Below are 22,207 nucleotides of genomic sequence, written 5' to 3' on the forward strand. Positions count from 1 at the left end.
ATAGTAACAACAAGAAAAAACAAATAAGATAAGAGATAAAAATAAATAAAAAAAGGAGGCAAGTTCTGTCCAATTGGATGAAGTGGTTAAAATTAACAAACAAACAAACAACACAACAAAACAAAACAAAACAACGGAATCTGTGGCTTAAAAAGAGTCAGGGAAATGATTGTTTCGTTCATCGCATAGGCTATTTAATTTTAGCCTATTTTAATACAATTCAAATAATCAAATTGTGCTTAGACTCAGGGAATTATTTTCACCGGACATTAAGACCGGAGAGATTAAATATGTCGGACTTCAACAGATTTTGCCGGTCAAATACCGGTAATTACCGGCTAACGGAAACGCTGCACGGACCACTGTGAGAAGATGCTGGTCCCTGGCTGTAATTGACACTACGCCAAGCTGGCTTGCAAAGGGCTCGAAACAACGAGTTGTTCTCAGCAGAACATATAGGAGGCGAGTGCAAGAGGAGCTAAGTGTAGGAGGGGTCTTAAATGAATAAGTAATGAATTAATAAGTGAAATATTCTGCGGTGTAACCGCAGCTAATTACTGTATGAACGAATCAAGGAGTGGGTGACATCGCCGGTGTACGCGGTACTCCCTCAAAAACGGGCGAGGGGAAAAAGAAAGACACTAAAGAGAATACTGTAGAATCATGTTCATTAAAATGGTAAATCCTACAACTCACCTGGTGAACTCATGAGCCATGTCCTGAGAGAACAGCCAGTTGGCCACAGCTGCACAGTCGACGATCTGCGTCCGGACCATCTTGTCCACCAGCACCCCGATCATCTGGAGAGAGACACACTGGTCACTGCTCAGCCCACCAACCCTAATGTCCATTGATCACAGCGGTGCTCCACCACAGACATGGTTACTTTTAACAGGACGGTGGCAGGACTTTGTCCGCCACACGACGAGTCTATTTAACCCTTTCGCTGCCACACTACCAAAGGGTTAACCCTTTCACTGCGACAATACAGAAGGTTAACCTTTCACTACCACACTACCAAAGGGTTAACCCTTTCACTGCAACAATACAGCAGGTTAACCCTTTCACTGCCACATAACAAAGGGTTAACACGTTCACAACCACACTACAGAAGGTTAACCCTTTCACTACCACACTACAGACGGTTAACAGTCTGCAGTGTGGTAGTGAAAGGTTAACCTTCTGTAGTGTGGTAGTGAAAGGGTTAAGAGAGGTCTTTAACGGAGTGATTTAAATGTGCCATTTCCCCGCCGGGTTGAAACCATGTTGATGGTTGCTATGTGCAGCGCAACGGTCGCTATGTGTTGATGAGAAGTATATCAACATCATTTAATAAATTGGGTGTTTTATTACTGAATTTGATACACAAGTCGCAGTGGAAAGGTAATATAATGCTTTATCCATATTTGATCAAAATCATGCTTTAAAAATTATAATAATGTACTGGTCACCAATGGTTACGGGTGGCCATGTTGGAAGAAAGACAACTATGCACACATGCCTCTATTGAGGACCCCTCCTCCTCACCTGTGGATGGTTCCTCCAGACCTCGTAGACCACCCTGAGGATGTGCAGCTTCCCCTCGTCAGTGTCCGTCAGCGCCTTCAGTATCTCATGGAATCTGAAAGAGCAGACGGGGAACGGAGTTGAAATAGAAAATTCATCAAGTACTGGGGCTCACAGGCGACATAACCACATTTAACCTCACGGCCGTACTGTCGGCATCACTTTCATCATCATCATTAGGTGGCTTCTTCGTTCCGAAGGTTGCCTATCACTCTCCAACCCATTCTGTCCCCACTTCTTCTCTCCAACTCTGTGACTCCGCCTCTCACTCCACTCCAATCACAGACGTCGTCTACCCAGCCTCTTCTTGGTCTTCCACTTCCTCTCTTTCCATCCACCTTCCCCATCACCACCTTCTTGAACATCTCCCCGCTGGATCCTCTCAGAACATGCCCGCACAACTCCATCTTTCTCTTATTCAACCTCTCCAGCAGCTGTCCTCCTTGCATATCCGCTCTTCTCAGTACCTCCTCATTCTTGATCTTATCCTTCCATGTTATCTTCAGCATCTTCCTCAGTGTCCACATTTCAAAAGAGTCTATCATCCTCTTTGCCTCTTCATTCAGCGTCCATGCTTCTGCTCCGTATGAAAAGACTGACATAACATACGTTTCCAAAATCCTGGTCTTCGTTTTCCAACTTATGTTTCTTCTCAATAATTCTTTATGGTTCCAGAATGCGCCCTTTGCAATTCCGGTTCTTCTCTTAATGTCCATGTTAGCTCTTCCACCTTCACTGATCCAGCTTCCAAGGTACACTTTGAAGAGCCCTTAATCAAAGTAAAGAACAACCTTTTTGGTATTATGGCTATTATACCATGGTTACCACAGAGAATTATCTTCCGTGTGGTAACTGTGGTATAATAGCCATAATTATACCACGGTACATAGTAGGGGTGGGAATCACCAGAGACCTCGCGATACGATACTATCGCGATACTTGAGCCGCGATATATTTTTTTTATCAAATATATATATATTTTTTTAACTGCAAAGTAAAACTGTCAACATGTTTTATCTAATAAAATAAAGTTCAGTCTGTTCATCTCACTTCAATAATCTTTATTGCAGAACATGGTATTTTCTCAAGCAGACAGATGTAAACACTAGGGCTGTCTTAAATACTTCGAAGCTTCGTTCGATGGCACAAGCTTAAAAAAAAATTTAAACCGAAGTAAAAAAAAAAATATTATAATATTTAATAATTATAAAAAAATATATATAAAAAAAAGTGCCTCCAAAATCGTGCACGTTTGTGTGTGTGTTGTAGTGGGTGTGTGAGTGGGGGATTGGGGAATTGGGGAATGTCAGGCCTGAGGCCATGTTCAACAGTTTGACAGCTTTGGGGTGCGTTGCATGCATTGTCCTGTATGGCCTGCAGGAGGGGAGCCGTTGGAAGAGGTGGTGGGCAGGGTGATGTTAGGGCGATGTTAAAGCCCCTGCCCCGACATGAGCTGCCTGAAAGCTTTTCTCTCACGTAGCAACAGTGTAATCCGGGAGAAAGGAAGGAACAGGCTTAGCTCCCTGTTCACCACAAGCCATTTGCATAGTAACCCATATTATTGGCTGTAGTCCTTTATGGGAGTTTTCTGCGCAGGTGGGAAACCCATTTGAACGGACATTTACCAACACACTTCTCTCTTTCTAACACGCATGCACAAACACACTTCTCTCTTTCTAATACACACATTCACAAACACACCTCTCCTTCTAACACACACACAAACACACTACCCCTCCCGCTACACACAGCCTTCTCACAAGTCATTATCCAGATATCTCTGTGCATCACATCTATAATTCATATTATGTACGTCAGTGCTCCACTTGTTTTGTCTTACTCTCCTGTAGACGTTTTTTTTTTTTTTTTTTTTTTTATCCACTTTTTCTCCCATTTTTCTATATTTTCTCCCATCCCAATTTCGTATCATCCAATTTCAACCCTCCCCTGTCACGAACGCTGTTTCTTGCCTCCCACAAGCCGGCTGCAATGTGGACTAAGTCATACATAGCACAAGTCCCCTCCGGTACTTGAGGTAACAGCAGTCGCATCTTTTCACCTGCGCAGCTCGATCTCTCAGTGGCGAGGAGTAACGCGTGGGAGGCTGACGCTGCCCCCGACACTTCCTGATTCTACTGCGCAGGCGCACCAACCGACCTGTAGGAGTCGCTGTCCACAACGCCCGATCCCCACCCATCAGTTTCCCACCCCCTAATACGGCCAATGTGTATTACTGTGGACGACCAGCTAAACTGAAAGCAATGTGGAGCGCTGGGATCTAACAGGCGATCCCAGCGTCTCCGCATTCGGGGCGAGCGCCTTGCCCACTACGCCACGTAGCCGCCCCTGTAGAAGTTCTTTGTTAAGCCATTCTACAGAGATCTAGGCTATAGGTCCATTGTTGTAACCTAGATCCCTCCATGTTGCAACATGTCATTCCCGAAGTAAACTCTATCCTTAATCAAAGACTCAAAGACACAATCAGATTGCTTTAAATAAAACACCCTACTTATCTGGCAAATGAAGAATATATGCAGGGATTCCTCAACACAACTTCCCAGTTCCACAACCCTTTCAGGTGCAATTTTTCCCGGGATTCTTTTTGTCAGAACTCTATATGGGAATTGCAGTAGTACACTGCAGAACTTTAATAACCAGTAGTAGTGATCATAATCTCACATGTTGAGATTGCACACCTGAAAGGGTTTAAACTAGGGATGTCCGATATTATCGGCCGACCGATATTATCGGCCGATATCGGTAGTAAAATGTGATATCGGAAAATATCGGTATCGGTTTAAAAAAAGAAAAAAATAATAACAATATTTGTTATATATATATCCAGTGAAATTATTAGTTACCTGAAATTATTCCGTTTTTTGGGGTGGGAAACCCTGCATATATCGGTATCGGTTGATATCGGTTGATATCGGTATCGGAAATTAAGAGTTGGACAATATCGGAATATCGGTATCGGTAAAAAAGCCAATATCGAGCATCCCTAGTTTAAACCCCATCTAACTGTGGATAAGAACAAAGAGGAGACTCCTCTTCTTATCTGGTCGCCGAGCCAAACTCCACCCAGCCCTGCGCCCCCCTGAGAGCTCCACCCAGCCCTGCTCTACACCTGAGAGCTCCACCCAGCCCTGCTCTACACCTGAGAGCTCCACCCAGCCCTGCTCTACACCTGAGAGCTCCACCCAGCCCTGCTCTACACCTGAGAGCTCCACCCAGCCCTGCTCTACACCTGAGAGCTCCACCCAGCCCTGCTCTACACCTGAGAGCTCCACCCAGCCCTGCTCTACACCTGAGAGCTCCACCCAGCCCTGCTCTACACCTGAGAGCTCCACCCAGCCCTGCTCTACACCTGAGAGCTCCACCCAGCTCTGCTCTGCGCCCCCCTGAGAGCTCCACCCAGCCCTGCTCTACCCCCGAGAGCTCCACCCAGCCCTGCTCTACCCCCGAGAGCTCCACCCAGCCCTGCTCTACACCCGAGAGCTCCACCCAGCCCTGCTCTACCCCCGAGAGCTCCACCCAGCCCTGCTCTACCCCCGAGAGCTCCACCCAGCCCTGCTCTACCCCCGAGAGCTCCACCCCAGCCCTGCGCCCCCCTGAGAGCTCCACCCAGCCCTGCTCTACCCCCGAGAGCTCCACCCCAGCCCTGCGCCCCCCCTGAGAGCTCCACCCAGCCCTGCTCTAATTAATTACAGGATTTGTAATTAATTAATCTAATTAATCACATTTTAATCGCATAACCATTTTATGCCTGATATTCTATAATCATATTTCAAATTGCATGTGTCCGGATGGCAGAATTCAGTACTGTATCTACAAAACCTTCTGTTTAATCATCTTCCATCTATTAATTTGCTTAGATTTTTCAGGTCTGGTCAATTTGAGCATGGTGTTTTTCACAGTCAAAGATAAAAAAATATTTATTGATATTCTCATTTGGTTCATTACAATTTACTCAAAATAAAATTTTCATTCAATCAATCACCGCGCAGATTGATTGATTGAAAATGTTATTAACAGATTGCAGAATGGGTATACAGTACAGCTCAATACACACAATTGTTAAGGGGATGCAGACCAGAGAAAGACTTTCGTCTCGTTTACATCAGGGTCCCCCATTTTCAATTCATAATGAATTGTAAGTAAGGGTGCAACTTGCACCGTGCAATCCATTCTTTGTGGATCTAGCCCACAGTATTTCTGACACTGGGAATACATTCCCTGAGATTCATAGATGTCCCTAGAATCAGATACCAAGAACATGCAAATGGACCATATTAAAAAAAAGTCTGTAAATGTGTATTCTACATTCTTATGGAATGAATGAGATACAAAAAAAAGATTATATTAATAAAAAAGAAAGAACATTTTTTTTAATTAATTTTGAGTTAATTTTCATAGCGTGATAATTTGCTGTGTAATTAATTACTCTAATTAACGCGATAAACTGACAGCCCTATTTATAATATATACTTTATAACAGGTAAATATGAGTTTTTCAAATTGTATTTAGCTATATTTTGTGCCTGTAAATAGTTTTGTTTCCTTTGGTAATACATAACAGCTAGAGACAGAGTTCCAAAAAGTGTCTTTTCCATCTACAAAATCAACCCCCCCCCCATAATGGTGAAAAAGTATCCGGATTGGGGCTTTAACGCTCAAATGCTTCCGAGAAACTCCGTGCTGGCAGAGGTGGACAGACGGACACCAGGAAATTGGCACGGTGGGGGCACACTCACTTGGCCAGAGCGCTGAAGGAGTGGCTGAATGACTTGGCGGCCAGATGGAGCAGAGTCTGCAGGAACACATCGATCTTCAGAGGGTTGAAGCTCTCCCCTTCATCTGGAGGGAGGAGAGGGAGAGAGTGAATCTACAAGGGCATATATTTCCAGTTTCAGGATCAGTCCTCGGGCAATACATGTTTAAAAAATGAAAACATTTAGCTGCCTGCGGATGATCGGCAGTAAAACAGTTCTGCACTTGCTGGACCATATAATACAGACAGGTGACAAATGGTAAACTGTGCATTTTATATAGCAGCTTTTATCCAAAGCGCTTTACAATTATTTTGTTCCTCACACCCACGGCAGAGGCATCCCTGCAAGGTGCCAACATGCACATCGGGAGCAATTAGGGGTCAAGTGTCTTGCTCAAGGACACTTCAACACGCTGCCCGAGAATCAAACCGGGAACCTTCAGACTACCAGGCGACCGCTCTACCTCCTGAGCCACTGTCGTCCCTTGATGAAATGAAAGGAATAAACCAGCATGAAGTGTCTTGAAAGCATGAAAACATATTCCTTTCATTTGGTGTTTTAATGGTGGCGGTGGAGAGCGTCTGTCCAATATCTCCCCTTGTTCAATTGTGTTGAGATCTGGCGACTGAAGGCCATAGCATATTATGATTCACATCATTTTCCCACGACCAAACCATTCAGTGACCCCTCGTGCCCTGTGGTTGGGTTAGGGTTAGTGTCCTGTGGATGGGGACACTGTCCATCCTGGAAGAGACCACTCCCATCAGGATAGAAATGCTTAATCCAACTATAAAAAGGAAGACATTTCTGCACAATCCATGCTGCTCCTACCATCTCTGGATAGTTGGCAAAGAATACAATTTGCTAAGTCAATGGGGTCAAGCTCCTGTCTGTACACGCTGTGTGCACTGTAGAGTACATTTCAGTGAGCCTCGGTCAGCGTACAGAAAGGAGCCTGACCCCATTGACTCTGCATTGGTATGTGGCTAACTCTCCGGAGCTAGTACAATGGGGGAAATATGTATTGAACACATCAGCATTTTTGTCCCGTAAATATATTTCCAATGTGGCCATTCAAGTGAAATTATCACCAGACTTTGGTATTAACTCAGGGAATCCAGACAAGAAATTTAAACATTAAAGTCCATACATAAATAAAGTTATGTGTAATAAAGTGGAATGACATAGGAAAAAAGTATTGAACACACTAACTGAAATTAATTCAATACTTAGTGGAGAAGCCTTTGTTTGTAATGACAGCTTCAAGGATGCTTTCTGTATGATGTAACTAATCACCTGCAGTATTCAGGTGTGATTTTGGCACATTCCTCGACACAGATAGTCTTTAAATCTTGAAGATTGCGGGGGGCCTCTTGTGAATCTGGATCTTCAGATGCTTCCACAAATGTTCAATTGGGTTTAAGTCAGGTGATTGACTGGGCCATTCCAACAAGTTGATTTTCTTTCTCTGAAACCAACTGCGAGTTTCCTTTGCCGTTTGCTTTGGATCGTTGTCCTGCTGGAAGGTCCGCCCACGTCTCATCCTCAGCATCCTGGTGGATGGCAGCAGATTCCTCTCAATAATTTCTCTGTACATGGCTCCATTCATTGTTCCTTCAATGATATGAAGTCTGCCAGTACCAGGAGAGGAGAAGCAGCCCCACACCATGATACTTCCACCTCCAAACTTCACTGTTGGTAGTGTTATTCGGGTAATGTGCAGTGCCATTTCTCCTCCAAACATGGTGTGTTGTGTGACAGTCAGAAAGTAACATTTTGGTCTCACCTGACCAGAGTACATGCTCCCAGTAGTTCACTGGCTTGTCCAAATGTTGTTTGGCAAACTTTAAACAAGCTTCAACATGTCTTTTTTCAGTAGTGGAGTCTTGCAGGCTGAGCGTGCACAGAGGCCATGGCGGTGGAGTGCATTGCCTATGGTCCTTTCTGTCACAGTTGTACCTGCTGCCTCCAAGTCTTTCTGGAGCCCTTTCCTAGTGGTCCTTGGGTCTCTGGCTACTCTTCTAAGTATCCTTCCGACTCCCTGATCAGAAATTTAGCGAGGAGCACCTGTGAGTGGCCGGTTGATGATGGAGTGATGTTGCTTCCACTTATGGATAATGCCCCCAATGGTGCTTACTGGAAGATTCTGAAGTTGTGAAATACGTCTTTAGCCAATTATATTGTCATGATTTGCAACAATATGTTTGTGAAGGTCTTGAGAGCTCTTTGCTTTTACCCATCATTTAATGTTTCTTGTGTGGCACCTTGGTAACAATTTTTTTTTTTTTTATAGCCCATCAATATATTCTAACCCAGTTGACATTATTAGCACAGATAGGATGTAGAGTTGCCTCCTAATTAGTTTTGGTTTTCAGCTAGTTCCTTGCCTTTCCTTGCTGTGGTGTACTGCTTTTTCTTAGTGTGTCCAATACTTTTTTCCTGTTTCATTCCACCTTTTTTTTTTTTTTACACATAACATTTACATATGGACTTTAATGTTTAGATTTCTTGTCTGGATTTCTGTTAATACCACCCAGCCCTGCTCTACGCCCCCCTGAGAGCTCCACCCAGCCCTCCAGAGTTAATACCAAAGTCTGGTGCAAATTTCGCTTGAATACGCTCATTGGAAATACATTTACTGAACAAAATGTTGATGTGTTCAATACTTATTTCCCCCATTGTATAAAGGGACAGCTTGGAGTGTGCAGAGAAAGGACTGATCAACATCACCATTGGTAAGTAGGAAATAGGGCTAGGGTTCCAACCCCCCCCCCCCTGCACGAGCTGCTGCGCTAAAAAAGTATGACAGGCTCTATGGAGAAACCATGACACTCCCCTGACTAAAAGTCGTTTAAAATGAAAACGGCTGGATGTAATTTAGCCAAATCAGCATGGCTGTGAGTGTGAGTCTTTCACCTTTTACATATCTAGCTTTGGCATGGATTGATTGTTTAGATCGCTAGAATGGCTAACAAATATATTGTAGTCTGCCCTGTTGTTCTGACCAGGATTACGTTCATTTTGCTCCCTTGCTCCGCGCGCACACAGAGTCTGACGTGGACAGTGAACAGGTCTATAGCTGGTGGACCAAACTAATCAACCATCACACACAAATTGAGAAGACTGGTGTTGAAATTCAGCAACAAGATCTTTCTCGTGAGAGTTTCAAGGACCACAAATTAAATTAATAACTTTTGTCATTTGATCAAAAACGACAGTGTAAAAAGTAACCAACCATCGTCATCTTCCTGCTGGTTGGGGTTGGGCACGTCCTTCAGGATGGTCAGGATCTCCTCATTGGTCGCTCGGGCCTTGATGGCGTCGCCAACGGTGATGGAACTGGGGTAACCCGGCAATGCAGCTGTGGTGGCGAGGACAGATATTTCTGGGTTATATATTCGGTTCAAACCCCATTTGCAATAATTTCATTCTAATAATGCAATGGCTCCGTGTAACTATTTTAACACGGCAAACGATTTTAGTCAATATCCGCTTTCCTCCGGTCACGACGTGCTTTATCAGGGGGTGTCTTGGATGGGGATGTTGGATTGGATTGACGTGTGGGGTGTTTGGGGGACTGGCTGTTCCGGGGGGGGTTCACATGCTTTCGAGCAACACTGTACTTATTGTACTTATTTTATGCCTATTCTTATGTCTGCACTTTCTACATTGCTTTTATTCTGTCAACTGTATGGTAATTTTATGCCTATGTTCATTTCATACTATTTGCTGTGAGCTGCATTGAGAGTATTTTAACCTTTTCATTTGTATGCTGGTTCACATCCCTCTGTCAAAGAGACAAGAAGAAACTGCAAGGTGTTGTCAACCGTAGCTCCAAAATTATCGGCAGAACACAAAGATCCCTAATGCAGTTTTACAATGCTCAAGTGCTCAAGAAAGCACATCAAATAATTGCTGACCCCACACATGCCCTTAATGTGTGTTTTGACCTGCTGCCCTCAGGAAAGCGCTTTAGACAGCCTGCCTGCAAAACAAACGGAAGAAAATTTGGGTTTGTACCAGAGGCCATTCGACTGGTGAATGGCCACAGTACAAGGAAAGGTCAGTTTACTAACGTGCACCCTTTGACCCCTTGATTTTAATATTGTTGACGAAAGTGCACTTTTTTATACCGACCGAATCTATTTATTTATTGGACTGACAGATCAATAGTGTAGGGATCCCGTTCTGGCAGTTTCATGTAGGGATGCTCGATATTGGCTTTTTTACCGATACCGATATTGTCCAACTCTTAATTTCCGATACAGATATCAACCGATATCAACCGATACCTGCAGGGTTTCCCCCCCCCAAAAACGGAATAATTTCAGGTAATTAACATTACATAATTAACACAACATTATGCATACTTTTGACAATAAATAAAATCAACATTTGTTCTTACTTGCTTGCCTGGGTAAATAAAGGTTATAGAAATGTAAAAAAAAAAAGAAAAAAAAGAAATTGAAAACGGATACCGATATTTTTCGATATCACATTTGAATGCCGATATCGGCCGATAATATCGGACATCTCTAGTTTCATGTTTTTTATGCTTTGAAGTGTCATGTATTGTCCTGGACTGTTTTGTCCTGGTTTGTCTTGAATGTATAGAAATGCAGCTGTTTTGCCGTATCAGGCCTTAAATTGCCCCTTGCAGGACTACGTTTTTTTTATTGAATTGCAATCCATGTACGAAAGGTGCTGTATAAATAGTTGTCATTATTATTATATAAACTAGACTCCAATGTCTTTTTGTGTGTACAGAAATATAGATGCATGTTATTCCTGCCGCCCACTATAGACCTGTTTATTCAGTAATAAGTTACAATGCCAGGAAAGCAACTCCTGGACAGTTTCTCCAGGAGTCATACTATTAACCACAGTAGCCTCAGGCCTGGAAACACAGTTAGGTCGCTTTCACACAGGGGCTGTTTGGTCCGGATTATCGGACCAGAATTCGATAGTCCGGTTTTTCGGGTTTGTGTGAATGCGCGTCGAACTCGGTCCGCGGACCAAACAGGCGAACTCTGGTCCGCCTGAAAACGTAGGTCTCGGTTCGCTTCATCGGACCAAACACGAACCAAATATAGGAAGTGCTTATTATTACCACTGCTCGCAGCATTCAATGCAAAACAAGCACACTGCATCTATCTCTCTATATATCTAACTGTGCATCTTGGGAAGAAGGAAGAAAAAACACGGCTTATTATATTGTTATTATATATATATAACAACGTGGTGTACAAGTTGTTTAGCGAGAGGATGGTGGTAATCGGCTTCAATAGAACAACTCGCCTCCGCTGATCTGGAGGGCTCGCAGTCCACACACAGACACGGGCTCGCAGCCACACACACATTTCCACTGTCCAATAGACGAGCGCCCTTTTCCCGCGTGACATTGTTCAGATAGTTTGGTGCGCCTGACAGATTGCTATGTGAACGCAGGCGAACCAAATGAAGAATGCAACAATGTTGCAACTTCACCACCAGAACCGCACAGAGTCCACCAAAACTATATGTGAAAGCGACCTTAGTCTACAAAAGCTCTTTTCACACAAGTGCAACATCATGGAATAAATAAGAATGCCTTTCAATGAATAAGGCACATAAAGATGACTACACTAGTTATTTCACCACAGGGTAACGCAAGGCTAATTTATGACAAAGTGTAGTCATATTACGAAATAGAAAATGTTGAACTTGCATCTAAAAATAAATTATTATTCAAATATAAAAAGATAAACAAAATGTTGAATAATATATATATCAAGAAGTACAGTAACTGGGCTGACGTTCTTGAATAAAATAAAAAATACAGGAAAGAATTTTAGGAGTGCAATCTGTGAAAATATTCATCCCGACTTTGAATCTCAATGTGTGCTCATTTTAGATTTTTTTTTAGGTTGCATGAATTTATTTTTAGGAGAGTATACTAATAGAAATTATTTGGTAGAACCCCAAGTAACTAGAACAGGTGTAATTGCTTATGTCCATCTGTGTCTGAAAGAACATCCATACTTACTACCGGTCTCTTCTGTGTATTTGTAATAGAAGATGGGCTCAGCCGGGACGAGGGCCGCGAAAGTGGCAGGGACGAGGTCAACCATCCGCTGGTGGTACGACAGCCTGGAGGGGAAGAGCAGACAGACAACTTAACAGTCAATTCTTCTGACTGTGGCCTAAAGAGGTCCTACTCGTTTGTCTTTTTTACATTTCACCAGTTTTCCACCGCGTTGCCTACTTCACGAGCGCTCGGAAGCACCTTTCTTTCAAACTAATTCTTCTGCATCAGGAACGGGAGCTCCTACACCACCTCGCTGCCCTCCACTTCAGAAAGCATGCGCTTGTTCACATTGAGGTTCATGTTGAGGTTCACATTGAGGTTCATGTTGAGGTTCACGCTGAGGTTCACGCTGAGGTTCACGTTGCACTACTCTCATGTTTTTTCTTTTATTAGCCAATAAAGAGTCAACTTTTTGACGTCTTTTCCACAAACTCATTTATAGGGGTGGGACGATACATCGATCCAGATCGATACATCGATGTAATTATCAACAATCGAATCGGATCGATGCAATGTAATAAGATCGATTCATATCGATACTCTTATTTTGAAAATCCTGTGGCGAGTCTCATATCCGCCCAAGAACAACAGCAGTAGCTCCGTGTGTGTAGATGTTACAGCATAGCATTCTCCCTTTCTGTGTGTGTGTGTGCGCGCGTCTTTGGAAAGACCAGATGAGGTCAGAGGAGTTTGATGTTTAAATGTTATTTAAACATAAACAATATAATACATAATAAATGTAGGCCTATACATGATCATGCAACATCAACAAATTGTTGTAGGAACGGTTTGGTAGAGGGAGGTAGGGAGGGGTTTTAGGTTGAGTTTTGAGTTCCAAAAAATGGAGCTTAAAGTTTAAAGCTCAATATATCAAAACGTGGCACTTTACAGTGAACAGGAGGTCTATTTGTATTAAAAACAATAGATTGATTTTCCTTTAAATGTCTGGAAGAGCTCAAAAATACAAATGTCAAATGATATTTTCGTTACCTTTTTTTAGTTGATCTAAATGTTACTGATTGTGTTAAATGGGCATACTGTATGATATCATCTCATATCGATTGCAGGCACCTGAATCTAATCTAATCGTATTGTATCGTGAGAGACTGTGATATCGGCAAATATCGTATCATTGTCCAAAGAATCGATATCGTATCGTATCATGATGAAATTGGTGATTCCCACCCCTATCATTTATTATATTTTAATGGCAGCGCCGCAGTTCGCTAGCTTTGCGTGTTGTAAATGTGAAAAGGCCTAAGGAAAGTAGCCTTCTACTGGTACATCTGGTAGAGTTAAATCTCTACCGTGGCACAGATTCTTAAAGATTCATTTACTTTAGACACCATATTTTATCTATTTATTCTTACAAATGGGCACTACCTCATTTAGCATTTTAGTTTTGTATATTTTGTATAGTGTTTGGTCCTTACTTGTTTTTTACCGTATGAAGCACAATCGTAGGAGGCTCATACAGAACCAAACATTTCACTATATATGTACCTTATATGTGACAAATAAAACAAAACTTGAATAGCAATTCAATCGTTATACCGCCCACCCCTATTTCATACATGTAATAAGCATCACTGTGTGATGTGCGCCGTACTGTAGTTATTTAGTACCTCATGCTTTTCTCCAGCACCTCCTTGACAAACTTGGGCTTGGGTTTCTCTATATCCACGGCCAGACAGTCAGCCCTGTGGAGAGAAAGACACGGTATCATCAATTTGCTCTGTGTAACTTGTAATTCTATACATAAACATTATACAAGACAGGTTCTCCCATATGAATGCTTTGACATTTACATATTTACTCACCAATCGTCCCAGCTCCAACGAAATTGGAAGTTGCTCAAATGGTGAGCAAACCAGTTGATAAATCTGAAAAGGTTACAAGACACAAGATCATTGCATAAGACCTCAGTACCAGTGCACATATCTATATAAATTATAAACCCTTTTCATTGATACTGAAAGATGACAAAGTAGTACCTATCAATACAGGTAGTGTTCATGCTGTCCAGTCTCATGTACAGCATCTCTGTGGCTTGGGCCAGCTAGCAGGCAGGCGTTAAGGTCAACTCTCATGAAGCGAGGGACTTTGAGTATAGTCCGAGTTCTCATAATTGCCTTATACATCAAAACCAAACCTTGCAAGCAAGAATCATACAGTTTTCAAAACGCAGACATTTCCAAACGCAATCCAGTGTTGTCAAACTGAATTGACCTATCTCAAACCCTGCCCTCTTTTCTTGATCCCCCAATGACAACTGTTGCTTCCCCCGGGCAAACAACGTTTCCCTTAGTGGTCAGTCCCGCCCTCAAGCCCACATTAGGCAACAAAGGATACGACTTGAGGCAGGGATCCTGGCTGCAGCTTGCAGAGCTCAATGAGCAGCGTGGTGTACAGGACATCGATGTGAGGTGGACAAGGCAGCTGGAAAAGCTCTCCAAAGATCACCTGAGGTAAAGCCAAGAAGTAGATATGTAGCAGATTACATCAAGTTTCAAGTTTCTTTTATTGCCACACGGCCATGCCGGTGGAATCAAATACACTAGGGCTGTGGTTCTCAACTGGTGAGGCCATTTTGAGTGGGCCGTGGATGTGTGCGTAGGGAGAAGAAAGTGTGGGGAGAAAAAGTCTCCATAATTTCTGATGCTGCACTTTTATTTTGAAGGGGGAGTCCATTTCCCATGACGCAGCATGCGTGCAGTAGCGTTTGCTGCCAGCATTATCCAGCAACGCACTCATTCCAGCATTTTTTTTTACGCAAATACAACAGAGAGTAGATTAAATATGGGTTTTCTTACATTGAGGGACCGAAACCTCAGTGTGCAGCGAAGTGCCGTCACATGAAAGCATGAAGCCAGCAACAATGAGACTCCATTTAGAAATGAATGTGGGTGGTCTAAGGAAAAGGTGGGTCCTCCTGAGGCGAGACCAGTTGAGAACCACTGCACTGGGTTCATATTCTTTACTACCGTAATTCCTCTAATAGTAACCCCGGCTTGTATTTGTTTCAACTGTAGCGGGTACCAGGCTTGTATTAGGAGGAGGCCTGTATAAGAGGGAGGCCTATATTTCAAATTTTCAAACGGATCATAATGAATAAATCAACATTTTGTGTCAGTTTGAACCCAGTAAAATGTACTGGGTTCATTTATTGAAACCAAGTACTGTATGAAATAGTAAACAGTGCAATTACAGGTGGTCACTGGTCATTTCAACGTTTTCAAAGTGAAATCAAGTAACTAGCTCAGTATGCAGCTCAGTATATTACCCGGCTTGTATTAGGAGGCCGGCTTATAATTGCTTAGCTCAAGAGCGCACCCGGCCATGTATTTGAGACCAGGTTACTATTAGAGGAATTATATTAGGGATGTCCCGATCACGTTTTTTTTGCTCCCGATCCGATCCCGATCATGTGATTTTGAGTATCTACCGATACAGATATTTCCCGATCCGATCAAAACAATTAAAATATATATATTTTTTTAACTTTTTTTATTTTTATTATTCAACAAACATGACCATGTTCACGTCTTAAACTCATACTGAGGCCTTAGTTTTGGTTTTAAATTGCATATCATCATTCATTTATTTATTGTCACAGAGCAGAAGAATTTTGCCAAAACAAACCAATAGTATCCAGCTGCAGAACGGCAGACCAGCCACACTCTCAGACCCAAACGCATTTCCTTTGATTTAATTATACATCAAATGATTTATGAAGTTAACTTTTCACCTGGATAACGTCAACATTCAGGGTGAATGTAATGTGAGAAATTGGGATATATATATAAAAAAAAGAAAAAAAAATTATTTGGGTCCGAGTCTGCTGTTCTGCAGCTGGATACTATTGGTTTGTTTTGGCAAAATTCTTCTGCTCTGTGTGACAATAAATAAATGAATGATGATATGCAATTTAAAACCAAAACTAAGGCATCAGTATGAGTTTAAGACGTGAACATGGTCATATTTGTTGAATTAAAAAAAAAAGGTAAAAAAAAAAAAAAAAAAAAATTAAATTTCTTTTAAAAGAAAATGGCAGATTTTTTGCCGATCCCGATCTTCGGAAAATCACGTGATCGGCCCCGATCCCGATCACGTGATCGGATCGGGACATCCCTACTATGTATTCATGTTGACTACTTCATGTTTTAATCCATGCTATTTTATTGCTCGTGTGAGAGAAGAAAAATCATAAATCTTGCTATTTGTAAATGAGATACACTGTGCATCATCCTGCACAAGAATTATTGAGGTAATTATTTTGTTAGTTTGTTCCTGCCTACATAAATAGAAGCTTCGGTCCTCCACTTATTAGTATGGTATAGTATGGTACAACAACGCCATACCTCCACAATGTGGTAGTTGAGTGGAATCTTGTTTTTTCCTGGATAGCTGAGTAACTGGGCAGCGCTAAACACAGAAGACAAAGAAAACAAGGTTGTTGTTGTAGTTGTTGTTGTTTTCCTTCAGCAAACATTGCGTGTGAAAAGGTGCACCCCACCCCCCACACGGAGCTGCAGCCAGAGCACCACGCACCATGTCTTCCTCTCCTTCCAGTGGGACTTGATGATACAATGCAGGTTCTCCTCGATCACAAACCGCTCCACAGAATGGCTGCCAGGCATAACAGGGCCCTGCCATAGTAGGAACAGGAGAAAACAATAAGGAAGGCATTCAGAAGAAGTTATTTAGACTGCTTATTGCCTAATTGTTCATATGCGTATACTCAAGAGTTAATTACATTGTTATATTGTTTACACTGCCTTTATTTAGTTTTACTTTTCTACTGTACTATAATTTTATGACCTGTATCATGTCTTCTACTATTACCATGTACTACATAGACTTACATGCATTCTGTAACAAACCCTAACCGTATCCCTAACCATAACCTAATTTGTGTTATTGGGACACCCAAAATTGTCCCCATAATGTTTTTGGTACCCATTGCGTGAGTGTGTAAACAGGTCACTGTCCCCTGTAGTATAGAAATACAAGTACACACACACAAATCTAAGTGCATACATACACAGATTATTTTTTTACTATATATAACTGAATCTGTGTAGAACATACCTCGGGGGCAACGGTGTAGTCGAACATGCGGAACACCACTTTGGGCATGGGGTACTGGGCGTCAGTATAACATACCTCGGGAGCATCAGTGTAGTCGAACATGCGGAACACCACTTTGGGCATGGGGTACTGGGCGTCAGTATAACATACCTCGGGAGCATCAGTGTAGTCGAACATGCGGAACACCACTTTGGGCATGGGGTACTGGGCGTCAGTATAACATACCTCGGGAGCATCAGTGTAGTCGAACATGCGGAACACCACTTTGGGCATGGGGTACTGGGCGTCAGTATAACATACCTCGGGAGCATCAGTGTAGTCGAACATGCGGAACACCACTTTGGGCATGGGGTACTGGGCGTCAGTATAACATACCTCGGGAGCATCAGTGTAGTCGAACATGCGGAACACCACTTTGGGCATGGGGTACTGGGCGTCAGTATAACATACCTCGGGAGCATCAGTGTAGTCGAACATGCGGAACACCACTTTGGGCATGGGGTACTGGGCGTCAGTATAACATACCTCGGGAGCATCAGTGTAGTCGAACATGCGGAACACCACTTTGGGCATGGGGTACTGGGCGTCAGTATAACATACCTCGGGAGCATCAGTGTAGTCGAACATGCGGAACACCACTTTGGGCATGGGGTACTGGGCGTCAGTATAACATACCTCGGGAGCATCAGTGTAGTCGAACATGCGGAACACCACTTTGGGCATGGGGTACTGGGCGTCAGTATAACATACCTCGGGAGCATCAGTGTAGTCGAACATGCGGAACACCACTTTGGGCATGGGGTACTGGGCGTCAGTATAACATACCTCGGGAGCATCAGTGTAGTCGAACATGCGGAACACCACTTTGGGCATGGGGTACTGGGCACCGGCCATGTGTCCTGGCGGCGTGAAGGGGGGCAGGTTGTGCTGCAGGGCCTCACACAGCACGCTGTCGAAGGCGATGTAGGGCCGCAGGATGTGGCGCTCCTGCCAGCGGTCCTTCTTCAGCTTCTGGGTCTGGGACCACAGGCAGTCCAGGTACTGGATGGAGAGGCGGAGGGAGTGGGTCAAACTAGGGCAGTCACGATTTGTCGACCATGACGACGCCATCGACTATGAAATTTCGGCGATTTGCATATTCACGATTGACGCATCGCATTGTTGTTAATTGTATGCTTTTTGTGGTGGAAATGGCAGACGTTCAAAGTCATAACATTCGCAACGTGTAATCTAACTAGTGTGCAATGAATCACGTTAGAAATATAAATGGCATTTCTTAAATTGAACCACTATTCGTGATTCTGCCTAGAGCCAGGACTCAACAGTGCACGTTTCGCTCGCATTTGATAACTTCCGTGTTTCACGTCAACTCCAGCTGGAAGGGAGGGGATGAGCCTGATAGCCTTTAATTTTAGAAGCTATGACATCTAGCTCTTCAGCCCTGCGTTCTACAGCCTGTGACAACTCCTCTTGCGAGTCGCGCTGTTTCTATGTAAACTCCACGAGCAACGGGTCTAGTAAATGCGTCGTTAGTGACAGCCCTAGTTCAAACATAAGCCTGCTTCGTTCTAGAGATGGCCGTGAGTAATTACTCACCATTTCAACTTCAAATTTATGTATTTATTTCTATTTGGTTACCACCTAATGGTTCCACCAAGAATGCTTGTTTGTGCCACTGAAACAGAAAACTCGCTCTGCAATCCTGCGAGGCGTGAGTTGTTGCAGGAAGCTGGAAGATGTGGAGCATGGATAGTACGCTTAACGTTTGTTGGACAGTTGTATCTAAAAGATTACAGACTGTTTTTACTAGGGGTGGGAATCGCCAGAGACCTCACAATACGATACTATCGCGATACTTGCATCACGATACGATACTATCGCGATACTTGCATCACGATACGATAGTATCGCGATACTAAATATATCGCGATACGCTGAGTATTGTATTAATATTGCAATTTCTTTATATATATATATTTTTTTTTATCAAATTTAATTTATTATTTGTAAACATGTTTTATCTAATGAAATAAAGTTCAGTCTGTTCATCTCACTTCAATCATTTTTATTGCAGAACATGGTATTTTCTCAAGCAGCCAGATGTAAAAACTGAACTGTTTGTATTACAGTCATATTCCAACTTAACTGAATGCACATGTGTGTGTGTGTGGACTACTGTACTATTACAGGTATTGAAATGAACAATGCAACTTCCTTATAATTTTTTTTTATGAATAATTAAATATCGTTACTAGGCGTCCCTGTATCGATACAGTATCGCCACGCAAAGTATCGCGATACTACTACGTATCGATTTTTTCCCCCACCCCTAGTTTTTACTGACAATACGCATTAAGCATCGGGTATATTGCTGGGCATCGTTATGATTTTATCAGAGTCACCTTGACTTGTTCCTGAATTTTAACCATTATATTCAATTTGGGTAACATTTCTGGTGACTAATATGTCAGGATAACCTCAGAATAATGACTGTAATTACAGTGTGTGCTGCCTCAATGTGCTGCCAGTTTTGTGCCAGAAATTACTGGGATGTGCATTCACATTGGATTAATGTTATCAGGGGACCTCTTCACCTAAATATAGTAGGTAATTTGCACTCAAAATTGTACCTAATCATGGTATTAATTGCTCATAGAAAGAAATGTCATAAGTTTCCCTAAAAGCTCAAAATGCCACGTTTATGTCTGGATTATCTTTTAAAGCCAGGTTGTATAATTCAGTCCTTAATTTCTACCAAACAGGAAATATTAGCATCAAAAGGAAATGTATGCCTATTGTAGGCCCCATTGAGAAACCATTATTCTAGACTTTCTCTAGATCTGGGAGGAAGGAGGAAATGGTTCAAATGTAAGCCTCCTTCATTCTAGACATTTTCTGGGGAAGCAGCTATGTGTCCATGTCCAAACATTTTCCATTCTATTAAAGGGGACATGCATTGCTATTCCTTTCACTATTTGGGCAACTTTACACAATTCCTGTGAATCTATGGAACACATCTGTAAGGTTTTTTTCAACAAAAGAAATTCATCGTTTTATATTTCTAATCAAGTACTCAAAAACAGCATTTTTCTAGTTCAAGATTTCAAGCTGATTTGGCTGGGCTCCGCCCATAAGCGCTTTGAGTGACAGTCACCCACACAGCGAGATACATACGAGAGAGAGCGAGAGAGAACAAGCAAACGAGAGAGAGAGAGAGAGAGAGAGATGCGTCCCCGACACTAGGGCTGCAACGATTAGTCGACATAATCGACGATGACAATCATAAAAATTAGTCGACGCAGAATTTTAGTGTCGATGCGTCGTATAAAAACAGAGAGCCGGTAACGTTCATTCAAAACTGCGCAAATGCACCACAGGAAGTGCTGGGGCAGTATAATTTCCCTTGTCTGCCATGACTGCATTCTGTGTACTAACAACAAAGAAGAAGAAAGCAGCCGCGAGGATGCACAAGCAAGCACCCTGGAACCGTGGTGACAGCTACTCGGATCAGGGGTACGTTTTAGCTTACATGTTGGTAAACAGAACGTCTCATGGATAATGCTTGCTAAGCGAACGATATTTCAGTTATTATGTTGAGGCTGCGTGTCCACCAACGTAACGTTATGTAACGTTAGCTAATGTAACGTAAATTGGCCTTCCTTCCCACCTCTTGCAGAGACAAGTCGCATTTCTTTCCTCTCTCCCTAGGCCTTCAAGGCCGTTCCTACCGCCGCCTCTACTGCTCCATGTAGCCCGACGCTGCTATGCTCTGCTTCGTGCCGGTGGCTGGACTATACTCAAATCAACTCTAAATGGATCTAATCAGTGGATTGCATATTTTCTTCAAGACGCAGAATAAGGCTAACCCTCTCTGCCTATTGGGACATCATAATCGGGCTACCAACTTGAAGACATGGTCATTTTTGGATTATCGAAGCTTTTGGACTGCAATAAGAAGATTTTGGATCCGTTTACCGCGCACAGGATCTACCAAAATGAACTGATTAAGACACTTGGACTAATAATGCATTCAGTATTTCAGTCATTTGGACGGAGTTGTTAAAACTCACTCCACTCAAATCAATAGAGTTATATTTCACTCTATTCAAATCAAATTTAAAGTGACGTGGCTGGGATAAATTGTGCCAGTCAGCCAAAACAAATTCCTGGACCAAGGTCGAACCAGAGCGCGGTGGAGTCGAAGGCCCTCTGGGAGATAAGAGTGGCGAGCGGCTTCCCCCACCCCCAATCCCTACCTCCCCCACCCAGGACTTGGCTTGTGCACTCCCCCCCCCACCTTCCCACCCCCCCTTCCTCTGCATTGGCGCTGCACTGTCGGCTGCCTCGTGTGAGGGATCACTCCCCCCCCTCCCCCCCTACAGCCCTGTAACAACCCCAACCCACTCCCCCCTCCTTCCTTACATGGCGCTGCCTATGACGGCTGCCAGTCTGTTTGCGGTGGTGAATATGCATATGTTGTCTCAAGGATCTGTACCATTATTACTATCTAAAATGTAATAATTGTGGAATATTACTGTAATGAGCTGTATGTGTATGATCCAAGCGTCCTATGATCCTCATAGGAGCATAACAGAAAAAAGCATTCCATGTGAAGGTATTCTGTATTTTTGCATGTCAACTAATAAAGAAACTTGAAACTTGAACTTGAACTATGGGATCATGTTAAGGCAGAGGGAGTGGACAACAGGGT

At 42.9% G+C, this 22,207-nt stretch overlaps 1 protein-coding gene across 3 annotated transcripts in view; it reads right to left on the bottom strand.

The window, feature by feature from the left end:
• The window catches only part of ncbp1 (nuclear cap binding protein subunit 1), a 44,278-nt gene that overhangs the window by 10,444 nt on the left and 11,627 nt on the right, over positions 1 to 22,207 (bottom strand). The window contains exons 8-20 of one of the 3 annotated variants that reach the window (XM_084331755.1): positions 18,358 to 18,537; positions 17,572 to 17,625; positions 16,957 to 17,054; positions 16,767 to 16,830; positions 14,758 to 14,868; positions 14,400 to 14,464; positions 14,226 to 14,288; positions 14,031 to 14,105; positions 12,364 to 12,467; positions 9,574 to 9,699; positions 6,321 to 6,423; positions 1,528 to 1,621; positions 697 to 800 (exon numbers count right to left, since the gene is read on the bottom strand). In XM_084331755.1, coding sequence (XP_084187881.1) covers positions 697 to 800; positions 1,528 to 1,621; positions 6,321 to 6,423; positions 9,574 to 9,699; positions 12,364 to 12,467; positions 14,031 to 14,105; positions 14,226 to 14,288; positions 14,400 to 14,464; positions 14,758 to 14,868; positions 16,767 to 16,830; positions 16,957 to 17,054; positions 17,572 to 17,625; positions 18,358 to 18,537 — 1,241 coding nt within the window. Of the gene's footprint in view, positions 1 to 696; positions 801 to 1,527; positions 1,622 to 6,320; positions 6,424 to 9,573; positions 9,700 to 12,363; positions 12,468 to 14,030; positions 14,106 to 14,225; positions 14,289 to 14,399; positions 14,465 to 14,757; positions 14,869 to 16,766; positions 16,831 to 16,956; positions 17,055 to 17,571; positions 17,627 to 18,321; positions 18,538 to 22,207 lie in introns of those variants that run through there. The other 2 variants (XM_084331753.1, XM_084331754.1) reach the window with 2 other exon arrangements.

The sequence above is a fragment of the Notolepis coatsorum genome (assembly GCF_963971535.1).
Source record: "Notolepis coatsorum genome assembly, chromosome: 16".
Classification (NCBI taxonomy): Eukaryota; Metazoa; Chordata; class Actinopteri; order Aulopiformes; family Paralepididae; genus Notolepis; species Notolepis coatsorum.